At 42.7% G+C, this 13,416-nt stretch overlaps 1 protein-coding gene across 1 annotated transcript in view; it reads right to left on the bottom strand.

Annotated features, from left to right (window-relative positions):
• Positions 1-13,416, bottom strand: part of STAC (SH3 and cysteine rich domain) — a 107,972-nt gene that overhangs the window by 70,320 nt on the left and 24,236 nt on the right. Inside the window, exon 2 of the mRNA XM_034761080.1 lies at positions 10,220-10,496. Within this exon, the coding sequence (XP_034616971.1) occupies positions 10,220-10,496 (277 nt within the window). The remainder of the gene's footprint in view (positions 1-10,219; positions 10,497-13,416) is intronic.

Genomic DNA, 13,416 nt, shown 5'->3' with positions numbered 1-13,416 from the left:
CTTGAGTCAGTTGGCACAGGCCAGCCATGGGTTTTTAATTGCAATGTAGACGTATCCCTAGAGTATGCTCTTCAGGTAGTGACCAAATATTTTGTTTCCAAGTTACCTCATGCAGATAACAAGGGAACCTCCCAGCCATAGACAAGTTGTAATCAGAGTCGCTGTTAGCAGGAAAAAAAGATTTATAATCTAGTCGTAAGCATCAACTATCTGGTGTGTCCTCGTGAGTGTCAGGCTGGGGTGTCAGCAGGTGTATAATATCCTCTGCACCCACACATATAAAATATACTTGTGTCAAAGAAGGCAAAGACTTCATCGTTTGTTTATACTGGGGCACCTCAACTTCATCCAATGTAGGATCCAGAAACACAATGGTCACAAAATGGAGCTGCTGGCATCCACTTCCATTTGTAATATGAAAGTATGGCCAAGAGTAGCAATGGGTCACATCATGCAGTGCTGCATGTTGGCTACTAGGATCATCACATCTCTAAGCCATGCTGCTGTCTTAACGATAACGCTAGCCACAAGCTATGCTGTAGCTTCCTGTGTGGGGCGCTTTTGCCATCCTTGCTATATGCAACATTTTACTTTCTTGAAAAAGCAACTCCATTAATTGACTTACTTTATGGTTCCTGCAGTCCTTAAGGTGAAACTCCCATTGACTTGGCCCTTCATCACACTTACCAAGCAAGCAGTAACTGCAGTCTTCTATATAATTGCAATATTTAGATGGCCTACAAAGACAGGTCTAGAGGTAGAAAAATAAAGTGCTTCCTAAAAAGGTCAGTTAGAAGAGAGTCACACTTGACAGCAGCATTAGCCTCAGGAAAGTACTTTTTGAAAATGGTTCCCCCCCCCCAACCCGGTCCGGTGGTGCATTTGAAGTCTAGGTTCTCCCCACAGTCTTCTGTTGTATTGGTCGATACAGCAGTGTCGCTACTGAGCAATCATGGGGCCGTCAAAAACACATTTAGTGAGAATTGTTTCAGCGGTAGTAGTGTTTTCACAAGTAGTCTGGGTTCGAAGTGCCTTGACAACGTACTTTTGAAAGTTTTGCCCACCTTCCTGTCTGTTAGGCAACAAACTTTACCCAGCTGCCTGAAAGTGACCAACTGGAGATTAAACACATTAATTTTCTAAAATTTACAGTTAGTTAAAAATAATAAAGTAACAAATATGAACTATGCTTGATGCCTTGCAAGGACAAATTAGAATTTGAAGTGGGCTTCCAAGCTCTTTTCTAGGCAATTTAAAGATAAAATTCTAACCTCATCTCAGAGGAGCAAGTCCTCCCAAAGGATAAACAGACCCAATATTTGCTTTTCAATATTCACTTTAAAGTATGCTTAGATCCCTACTACCAAAGAGAAATATCAATTTCACACAGAGGTGCTGTACATTCCTCTGTTTCTTTACAGACTTATGGCTGGATATCACTGGGCACTCTTACAACCAACAGGAGAGGTAGCTACAGGGCTGGAATCAATTACTGTTCTTTCAGGGCTATATTACAAAAGGCGCAGCTGATTGCCTATGGACTACTGCAGTATAACTAGTGCTACATTTAACTGTGTTACATTATCAGTGGTAGGGGTTAGTACTTATCGATAGCCAATTTTAACAAAAAAATCAAAGCCTGTTACAATATTAATTTCAAGCTAACAGGTATTTATAAGTTAAGGTTTTATACCAAGTTCTGCTGCTGCCTTTTACGAATGCTTAATGTCTGTTTCCCACTAACTCTTCACAGAAGAGACTAGATGAAGCTAAAGTAAACATTAGGCTGGGATTTTTAAGAGTGCTTCAAGGAAAAAAGTGCCAAACTCCCATTAGAGTCAGTCAGAGTGAGCACCTAATTCTCTCAGGTGCTTTTGAAAATACACCTAAAGGGATAAGGGAATTACTCTGTCCTCTTGCAATAATAATATATAGGATACCCTTTGAACAGAAGAATATGGCTCAGTCCTCTAAACCCTTACTCACACAAGTAGATCCATTGGGCCTATCATGCCCCCTATACCCACACAGAGCAGAACCATCACATGTAGATCTCCCCCATTCTGTATAGAAATGGGTTTATCAACGTCTGTGGCAATATTCCTCCCACTCCCCCTAAAACAGGGTCTGTGCCAGGGGATAGTGTGGAGACTGGGAAGAAAGCCATGTCTACACTTACAGGCTTACAGCAGCATAGCTCCCATCAATGAGCGGTGGTAGCTACATTGGGATGCTCTTCCAATGACATAGCGCTGTGCATGCAAGCACTTATGCTGGCAAAACTTATGTCACTCAGGGGGAGTGTTTTTTCCACACCCCTGAGCAACAAAAGTTTTGCTGATATAAGTGCTAGTGTAAACATGGCTGAGGAGAGACTGGCAGTGAGCACAGAAGGAGGGCAACGCACATGATTTTTCCTCTGATCCTGAAAGATCTAGTGAAAAAGTTAATACAGTCACAAGCAGTATTATTCTTTGCACTGAGTCTCACAGGAGCCTTAGGAACTATCACAGCTAGGAAGTGGCTCTGGAAAGGAGCCAGCTGAGACTTCTGGCTGGGCCCAAACCTCATGTGATGGTACAGAGCCTCTCTGTGGATGGCCTGGTCTCATTCGGATTCTCGTGGACCTGCCAGGTTTCAATGCTGTTCCTGTAAACTTTCCCCACAAAGATCTTCTCCACTAGAATCCACTCCTGCAGGTTCCATCCTCCTCAAAAGGGAACAATCTTGGCCATTGGCTTTAGGGGATGATCGTGTCAATAAAGACTACTCAGGCACGTAAACAGTTTGCCACATCGGGCCTTCAATTAGGAAGCTTAAATTCAGCAGAGATACTCGGTACTTTATCCTAATTCTGAGGCACGAACCCTAGTGCACATGAATCCTGTGATGGATTTTTCCAGGTGCACACTTTTGGTTACAAAGTTCTTCAGTTTCAGAAAAAGCAGTCAAAGGTACTACAGATAATGCATATAGCTTAGGAGTTTCTCATCAGCGATAGATCCTTTAGATCAATTACTTAAACAGAAAAACCCCCCTAAACAACTGAACAGATACTATATGTAGCAAAAATCCCCCGCCCTACTAAAAATACAAGCCCACGTCATTTCAACTGAAGGCTTCATATCAAAGCCGTGGCAACGGAGGCCACATTCAGCTTTGGTGTAAATGGCCACAATTCCATTAACTTCAGTGCAATTGAGTTATACCTGCTTACACTGCATCTGAGTTTGGTTTGTCAGTGTGCGCTGTTTTATCATTGGAGGGATAAATAGGATTACTAATGCATGAATTTTGTATTGCACTTTATTAAAACTTTGTGATTTTTTTCTCTCTCCTCTTCCAGCCCCCTTCAGTTTTCTTCTTGTTTTTTTAAAACTTTTCCACCGGAAAAATAAAATAAAGTGTTTTTTCCAGATTGGAGAAAGTTACGATAACTCTGCAAGGAGAGCATATTGCAGTAATCTCTCTCTCGGGTGACAAAGGTGAATATCAGAGTGGTAAAATCTACATAAGATTAGGATTGTTGCAGTCACAGGACCATCCGTGAATGGATATGTCACAGATGATCAGCATCTAGACAGACAGAGATCATTTGCCTTGTCCTTCCCATTTTTGCAAATTCTGAATTCACTATCTATTACATGGGCTGCTGATCCCAGAATACCCATTAAATCCTCACACTGGCTTTATGAAGGCTAGGGTGAACTGACATCTATCCAGAAAGTATTATTGCTTTAATTTATATTCAATGATTTAATGAAAGTTAGTTATTCATGGATTTATAGCAGTTGTAATATACATATCACCATAAGGTGGGTGGATGTTATGGGTCAGAGTTAAGGTGAGTAGTGAAAGTCAACTGCTGTGTTTTCAATTAAAGAAAATAATTAACTGTTATAAGGTTGTTTTAAATGAATGGCTATTTACTGACTGGGAACACTGAAAATACATTTCTAAACAGATTTATTTTCATGTCAGATATTTTAAAAACCAAGTTGGGTTAATTTGTTGATTTGCCACTTATATTTGCCTTAGACAGGATGTATTAACTACATGCAGCCTGCGTGGAATGTGTGGAAAATAAGATTTTTTTGCCATCTGAGTCATTACGGGAAATGAATCGTAAATGAGTAAAATGTTTAGAAGAGGGCCACAGATGGAGCAGGGTTTTTTAAATACACAATGTTTTCTTCTAAGTGTGAAGTACTGACACAATGTTTTCTGCTAAGCGCAAAGTACTATAGTGATGAGTGATGACACACCATAGACTGGGAGAAAAGAGAGAACACGTGGTTTTGATCACCCTATCTTTTTTAAGATTCTTTTTTCTGACGTGGCATTACATTTACAGTTCCTGTCTTTGCTGGTATGTAGATATTAAATGCTGACAGACTTTTTCCTTCACCTCACATTGAACTGAGTTATCACATTCTGCCTAAAACAAGTGAAATCTTAGAAAAGAAAACAAAAAACGAGAAGAAGCATCTGAAGTTGGGTGTAGAACAGGTCCTTGGTAATAGTGACTATAATATAATTAAATTTAACATCCCGGTGGCAGGGAAAACACCACAGCAGCCCAACACTCTAGCATTTAATTTCAGAAATGGGAACTAAACAAAAAGGAGGAGGTTAGTTAAACAGAAATTAAAAGGTACAGTGACTAGAGTGAAATCCCTGCAAGCTGCATGGACACTTTTTAAAGACACCATAATAGAATCTCAACTTAAATATATACCCCAAATTAAAAAAAAAACATAGTAAGAGAATCAAAAAAGTGCCACGGTGGCTAATAAAGTCAAAGAAGCAGTGAGAGGCAAAAAGGCATCCTTTAAAAAGTGGAAGTTAAATCCTAGTGAGGAAAATAGAAAGTAGCATAAACTCTGGCAAATGAAATGTAAAAACATAATTAGGAAGGCCAAAAAAGAATTTGAAGAACAGCTAGCCAAAGACTCAAAAAGTAAAACCAATTTTTTTTAAAGTACATCAGAAGCAGGAAGCCTGCTAAATAACCACTGGACGAACCAGATGCTAAAGGAGCACTCAAGGACAATAAGCCATTGCAGAGAAACGAAATGAATTCTTTGCATCGGTCTTCATGGCTGAGGATGTGAGAGAGATTCCCAAACCTGAGCCATTCTTTTTAGGTGACAAATCTGAAGAAGACAGGATACTGGGCTAGATGGACCTCTGGTCTGACCCAATATGGCCGTTCTTATGTTCTTAACGTGGCCTGAAGTTCATCTTTTTCGGTGTTTGTCCCGTGTCCCGACAGATCTCTGGTCGGGACGCAATTTGTCCCGATATTTTGCTCTGCCGGCAGCACTTGGCCTTTTTTTTTTTCTCTCTTTTGCTCCTCCTGGTGTCCCGATATTTTGTTCCTCTCATTCGGTCACCCTATTAAACACTCACGACTGGCCAGTGTCAGCTGACTTGGGCTCGGGCTACAGTGCTATAAAATGGCAGTGTAGACATTTGTGTGCAGGCTGGAGCCTGGGCTCTGGGAGCCCATGAAGGGGGAAAGTCCCAGAGTGCAGGCTTCAGCCTGAACCCAAACATCTACACTGCAACTTTATTGCTCTGAAGCCTAAGATCAGCAAGCCCAAAGTCACCTGACATGGGTCAGCTGGGGGTGTTTTATTGCAGTGTAGACATACCCAAAGTACTACTGCAAGAAACTGCCCGAAGTTGGGAGCTCCCTTTATCCTGTAGTGCTCCCCTGAGTGTGGAAGGCTCTCCTTGGTTTGGTCTGCCTCTGTGCCAAATGCTCCTTTTGCCACTCTAGCATAAGGGAATTGCATCCAAACAACTGAGAGCAACGCTTGGCCTCCCATCTTTAAGCCCAAGCTTAAAGCATATTAATGTTCCATGTCCTGTTCATTTCCACAGGAATTTTACCTTGTGAGTGCTTTCGAATGGGTTGTAATGCATTTTGGGATGCACTATATGAAAAGCACTAAAGTCGCTTTTCATTGTACCCATCCTATTCTGTACTTTGAAACCAGTTATATGTATTTGACCTTTATCTCCTGACTCTACATCTGTAAAAGGAACAAACTGAGACAATAAGGGAGCCCTCACTGAAAGGCAGAATTGGGCTCATTGTACTTGATGACAAAGAGGGATGTGATACGCACATTTTCTGTAGGATGATGATGTTTCATGTTCCATCACTTTAATTTTACCTTCAGTGAAAAGAGCAGCATAGAGAGCCTGCTGTCTGCGTTGTAAGTTTCTTGTTAGCTCTTAAGCTACAGTAAGATTTTGACACACTGGCAGGATAGAAGAGCATGCTGTGCAGAGCTCATCATTCAGCACCATACCCAACTGTGCTGTTCAGTTCATAGATCAGTGCTCCATTTAAAGTGAGCCTGGAATCCTTCCGGATGACAAAAAAAAAAATCAAACCATCTGAAGCTAAGCGGAGATTTTCCTGGACTCTTTCTCTCAGTGACCTTTACAAGTTTTCAAAACATATTTCAGCCTTCCCTTCACTCCAATCAATAAAGAATTTTGAGCCATATACTCATTACCCTTAAATATCACAGCTGATGGAAAATATGAATGGAAAGAATGAAAGGTGTTATGTTATTACAATGAACATTCAGAATCACAACTGACCAAGGCAGAAGTGGGTTGGCACAAGCTTTTTCATTTGGAAGCAGGAAATATGATGAGATTCCCCCCAAAAGTGCCTGTTTTGTTTCAACAGCCTTATGGCCCACAGTTACACAGCTTATCTGGAGTAACTGAGCTATAGCAAATATTAATATTCAGTTTTCACAGTCAGTCCATAATACAATGATGTAAGATCAAACATGGCTATGGGAAGAAGAGATGGAGAGGACTGCTGTAATAGAAGCAGTTCCATACATAACTTTACAGGGTGTCTAGACTGTAGAGTACCATGTGGTAAAATAAAACTCGAAACACCTTTTCCTTGCACCTTCAAGTGGAAGATGCACCAACAGCTGCATAGCAGAGGTCTGAGCAATTCACCTGACTCATCCAGGCAGCCAGAGAAAGTAGGTCACATTAGCTGCAACTCAGCAGGGATAAAAGGTTTCTTTCTGTAGCAAAAGGGCTAAAGTGAGGGGTGGGAAGCCCTTCAAGGGGAAGCCCTGGGGAGATCCAGCTCAGGATGCAGGTAGGGCCAAACTGATGTTTTGTAATACGCCCTGCTTCAGGCCTCGCCTGTTTAAACTGTGTCATGGAGGAAGCTGAAAAAAGGCCAAGGGTGTATAAGAACTGGACTTCCAGGAGCTGTGCTTGCTGCAGGGAGTTGGCCCCACCTACCTACAAAAGAGCAATAATATTTTGGAATTGTATTGGTTTGCAGTCTTACTAATCTACATCATTCACAGCATTAGTGAGAGACAGTTAAAAATGTGAAGAGTGGGAAGCAAAGTTGTTCTGAGCTTATATTCTCAGCTGTATACATTTTTGAAACTAATACTTGAGAACAAATCCACATTGGCCTATTTGGTTTAAATAACCTGTTGTCCTCAATCAGACCCACGCCAGCCATACTTCTTTTGCTCTAGGCCTCTATTATTCCATGGTGTTAATACTCTCTCATGGCCTCTGATCTCAAACAGGAAACTATTCTCCTCCTCTCAAGATTTTTTAAGGCTATAAACCTTATATATAATAGTACTTGATGACTTGTCCCCAGATAGGGCTTAGTCCTCTGTGCCCAAGATCAGCGAGCAGCACTGTCTTCAACTCCCACATTATATTTAAACTTTATTTAAAATACATTTTAATTTCAAAGGCTTCCTTTTTAACATAGGTGTAACCCCAGAACCTCTTCTGCAAGGAGGTGTAGAAGGCTTACAGGGACCTCCTAATTCTAGTACGTGCGTTCTAGTTCACCAAAAAAATGTCATGTGAGGTCTCAGATGAAAGCCGGTGTCCCACTTCTCACCAATATCATCACAAAATACATGTATGGATGTTGTAGGGTGACCAGACAGCAAGTGTGAAAAATTGGGACAGGGAGTGGGGGGTAATAGGAGCCAATATAATAAAAAGACCCAAAAATCGGGACTGTCCCTATAAAATCAGGACATCTGGTCACCCTAGGATGTTGTGCAAGGAGTTATGCAAATACACTGAAAATCTGTTGAGTCTGTATCAAGGCACTGGTCACCAGCGAAGATGAAAAACAGGGTCTGTCAGTCCAGAGATGTTTAGCCATCTGTTTACACATAAATTGGTTACTGTCTCATTCAAATTGGGTCTCCTATCACCAGGCTGAACTGAATGCAAATGAAGAATTGTAAGAATTTCAGAAAGAAACTAACAGTAAGAAAAAGACAGCTGCTGGAGAGAACCATATCTTGAGATGCACATCAAAGGTTTGTTTCAGTATATTTGGGGGAGCAGGCAGACAAAGGAGATGCCTGGGCATCCCTCACCAAGGAAATAAATGGACAGCAAATTTCTTTTCTGAAAATGAGGTCACAACCAGGCTTGGTTGAAAATGCTGGAGTAGACTTTGGGTGAGATAAGCTTCTTTGGAGAGAAGGTTAATCTGTTATTTCATTGCAGTCTCTAGAAAGCATGTCATGATTTTGTTTTGTATGTAGCCATTTGTTTCCAATATTCTTATTCTCCATCATTGGAATCTCTGTTCTTTGATAATAAACTTATTCTTATTTCCACCATAAATACATCTCGGTGCTGTGGTGTTAAGCAAAATGAATGGCCTGAGTTGAATCTTACAAACTGGTGTGCGCTGTTCCTTTGGGAACAGCAGGCCTAGGTAATTCAGTGTTCATTGGAGAAAGGGCTAGACACTGCAGGTAATGCTCTGAGGACTTGGGAGGTTGTGTGCCTATCGCTACCTGTACAAAGAGAGCAAGACCTACAGAGGCCTGGAAGGCAGTGCTTGTGCTGCCAGAGGCTGGTGGTTTCAAGAAGCTGACCCACAGCAAGCACAGACAAGACTCCTTCATGCTAAGGGCAGGTAGTGGTGAGGTGCCCCACAACCCTTAGAGAGCGTCACAATAGGAATATCACTAAATACAGCTGAAGTCCAGGGCAATGTCTTCTGTTGGCCCACCATCCATTTAAAAATTCTGCAGGAGGGCCCCGGGCCCTAGAACCACTGGAAAAGCTAAGACAGAACACCACTAACGCCGCAAACTGAAAAAACGAGCATACTAGCATCTTCAGAGAAGGGAGCCAGAGAACCTCACAACAGACAAGGGGCCACATCCTCATCAGCTCCCCAGAACTCCATGGAGTTACACTAGTTTGCACTGGTCCAATGTACAGCTCAGAAAACAAACATTTTCTCACATCACACCTGGTATTTTGAAATCTGCCACCATACTGAAGAATATGCGCTGCTGCAGGTTTCTGTCTAATACTTGAGCCAAGGAAGCGTGTCACTTTTTCTACATGAAAGTATTCACTGCCCCACTCTAATTTTTCCTGAGGAATAACATGGGCCCGGTTCTCCTCTCAACTTACTCACTTTTACAGTGATATAACTCCATTGATTTCAATGGAATTGCTCCTGCTTTACATCATTGTATGTGGGAGGATAATCATCCCAGATTAAGTGAATCATTTGCAACACTGAGTGTGCCGGCCAACATTCTCGAGTAACAGCCTCCCTATTGGCCTATTGATGGCTGGCATGGACCCCCACCCCTCATGACATGTAGAGGATGCAGCCTCTGTGCCGCCATCCTGCCTGCACCCCTCTCTCTACCTCTTCTGGAGCACTATTGCAAAGCTGGTGTGGCAAGCCTCCACACTTGGGCGAATTTACACATAATCTCTGTAGGGTGAATCAGAATAGTAATTAACACTTTGGAATGCAGTGAAACAGTGTGGGACTTTCGTTCTATTTGATTCATTATAATGAATGACATTTTACCATATTTTCTAGCAATACAGCCAACAGGAACCAATGTTCATCAAAACCCAACAGGGCAAAATTTGGCTCCATAGCTTCTGAGTTGTGATACCTACGTGTCATCATGGGGAGATATCTGTTATTTGGGTCAAGCTGCAACCTATGTTAACTACACAGCTTGAAGTGTGAGATCAAGGAGCCCATGAACATATTAATGGGCTGGTTGGTGTGGATTGTCAGTCCAAGTTCCTTTGGACTAGTACTGTCAAGAACATCTCTATGGTCACATATGGTCTGGGAAGGCCACTCTGCATATTCTCTCTCACACACAAACAAAATAATTCTTACCAACAATCATGTGGTTGCAGACATCACAGAAGGTGGGTTTTTTGAAGATGTACTCCTGGAAAACATGAACCTGGTTGCTTTCTGACTGCTGTTGGAGTTTGATGGGTGTGGAGGTCTGGCTCTCTGAGCTGGGGAGCTGGCTGGTGCTGGTGCTCACCTCAGGCAGCAAATCAACTTGTAATTTCACGTCACTGTTAGTCCTCTGGAAAAAGTTGTCTGCGCTTTTACTCCGTAAGCTTTTGGTCTTGAAAGAGAGTGATCTTTTCAGTTTCTGGAGCTGCAATTCAATAACAGAAGAGTTGGTCACTTTTTTTTAAAACACACAGCAGTCAGGGTCATGTTGTGAGGTGTATTGTTGACTTTGTGCATACATGTAAATTCCCACTGATATTAACAGTATGTTGGGAATGGGTTATCCCAGAGATGGGACTGCAATATAATGACTCCACTCCAGTGAGGTACATAATCCACTCCAAAATCCAACTAGCAACTTGAGAGTTAAGACAAGAGCTTGCAAGGAGAAAACTCATTACTCCTGTAGGCTCTAACAAACAACTCTATTGCTGCCTTCTTAATAGGTGCAACAACAAAGTCATTACAAAGTATTATGCACATACATCCTGGGGAGAATATATGCTCCTTTGTGTTCAAGCCTGACAGAAATTAAAGTACCACACACCTATGTACAGTCCTTGAGTAGCAGGTAAAGCTATTTCAAGAACAGCTGTTAAAGGATGCTGGAAGAGGAATGAATTCAGTGAGGTAGTTTATGTATTTTTTTTAAACGTCTTCATTTACAATTCAGTGCAAACAGATACAATATTTACTGGGTTTTGTCCTAGAAATCATAGTTTTAAAAAGAAAAATTAGTGAAGATGAAGAGTTACAGCACTATATGTTTTATCAGAATGACTGTGTAATTTTCCTGTAATTCAGGGTGGCTCTGGTACTGCGTCGATGCTCCCCGCAAAGAATTAGCAGTGCTATGAAGGGCAGTGGGTGAGGTCTGGTACCTATCGTGGTGTGAGTTACAGAAGTTGGCAGATTTGACAGGCTCTGATGTCTAAAGAGGGCAAAACAGTCAGGGGAAAGAAAAGCACGCTGGGAAAACCTAAGCTGCATCTCCTTTCATGTTCATTTATCTCTGACATACAGCATGTCCGTTTTGCCTATCACACAGTATTATTTCAACTACAGCAATGCTGGGCATTATTTTCTTGGCCAATGTGGTGTAGCATGAAATTTTCCATGCCACATAGAGTCTGTCTGTGCTAACTAGGAGCATTTGTTTAGACTAGAAACTATTTACACTGGAAACAATGGCGATTGGAAGTGATAATTCAAATTAATGGAAGGGAATGAGCTTACATACTTTCCTGAAAGTGCGTGGTACAGGTCTGTAATCCTGGCATGAGACCTGATGTAGTGGCCTTGCGGTTCTGTTATAACCACTTTCCACCTCTGCTCCTCCTTATTTTTTTTTTTTATTATGAAGCCTATAGCAGATATAGTGGCCAGGGGCTTCATAAAATGGTGTGTCCCCGTTATGAATGGGAGGCAGCCTCTACTCTACACCAGGCAGCCATATGAACTGGCACAAGGGATACTCAGGCCCTTTTCCTATATTTCTCCACAGTAAATTCCATTGGTCCGATGAATGTGCAAGGAGATTACGCTGCCTTAGCTCAGCTCTCCAGGTTAACAACAGTCCAGGTTGCTGTGTTATAAAATTCTCAGCACTCCTGTTTTGCACCCTTCAATTTAGTTAACTTTTTCTCACTAGTGACTTCTACATGGAGGCTTCGTGTGTGGCAAGCCCGGGTGCAGGGCTGCTGAGAGCTGGTTCGGGCCCCAGTGAAAATTTTTTTTCGGATCCCCCAGCAAGGGCGGACCGGCTAACCAGGGCCGACGATGGGAGGGGAGGGGGAGCGAAGCCAGGGAAGCCGGGCCCCGGGCCCCCTTCTGGACTGCCAGGCCCTGGTAATTTGTACCGGCTTCCCCCCCCTCGTTGGCCCTGCCTGGGTGTGAACATACAGCACACTAGCCTGCCACTCACTCTGCAACTGCACACTAAAAGTTCGTGGGAGTGCTTTGATGTCAGAGTCTCCATAAGTCCTTCCTGGGAGAGATCCTGACAATCCTAAAGTGAGTTGTCAGATACATTTCTTTCTTGGCATCAGGGGCGGCTCTAGCTTTTTTGCCGCTCCAAGCACAGCAGGCAGGCAGCTTTCGGTGGCATGCCTGAGGGAGGTCCCCGGTCCCGCGGATTCAGCGGCATGCCTGCGGGAGGTTCGTCAGTCCCGCGGCTTCGGAGTACCCGTTGCTGAATTGCCACCGAATCCGCAGGACCGGTGGACCTCCTGCAGGCATGCTGCTGAAGGCTGCCTGACTGCCGCCCTCGCAGGGACCGGCAGGCCACCCCCCGCGGCTTGCCGCCCCAGGCACGCACTTGGAGCGCTGGTCCCTGGAGCCGCCACTGCTTGGTATGCAGAAAGAGCCCTGAGGAGATGTTCAAAGCAAATGCTAAAGTGTTTGCTAAAGACTCACTTACTTCCATTACTCTCCAGGAGAATCATTACCAAACAGAGATTCATAGATTCTAGGACTGGAAGGGATCTCAAGAGGTCATTGAGTCCAGTCCCCTGCCCAGTTAACTACCAAGCACAAGGACAAAGTAGCTGCCGATTTCCACAGCTACATCAACTGAAGCTTAATACTTAGAATTTCTCAGCCTGAGAAACACTATACAACAGCACCATTAAAATGGGTCATATTCCCCCTCTTGGGTCTTAAACCGTTGGCCCCCACTAATAGAGTCTCAGCTGAGGTTACTTCATATCCCCAGTGACAGACATGAGATCAGCAATTAAAAAAAATAATCTCCTGGTTGCTATTGAAGTGCTTCTCAAATAAACAAGACCTCATTAGTGCAACCAAACACAGAGAATTATAGCAGCATAAGGTGACTGTAATGGCATTCATTATTGATTTGCTACCCATTTCTGCAGTGCCACATGAAGTTAATTAAATCTCAAACATTACTATGCTTCCGCCATGGGCAGAAGACTAAGCTGTACAATAAAGTGTTTTAGCACAAAAAAACAAAACAAAACAACCCCCTCACAAAAAACTCTGACTAGTTCGACAGATTCATTGAATATTATTTGCTCAGTCTCAGATACAGTATTGTTTTAGGG

Source organism: Trachemys scripta, chromosome 2 (assembly GCF_013100865.1).
Source record: "Trachemys scripta elegans isolate TJP31775 chromosome 2, CAS_Tse_1.0, whole genome shotgun sequence".
In the NCBI taxonomy this organism is placed as follows: Eukaryota; Metazoa; Chordata; order Testudines; family Emydidae; genus Trachemys; species Trachemys scripta.
Note: the sequence above shows the minus strand (reverse complement) of the source record. Positions and strands in the feature narration are given on the sequence as shown.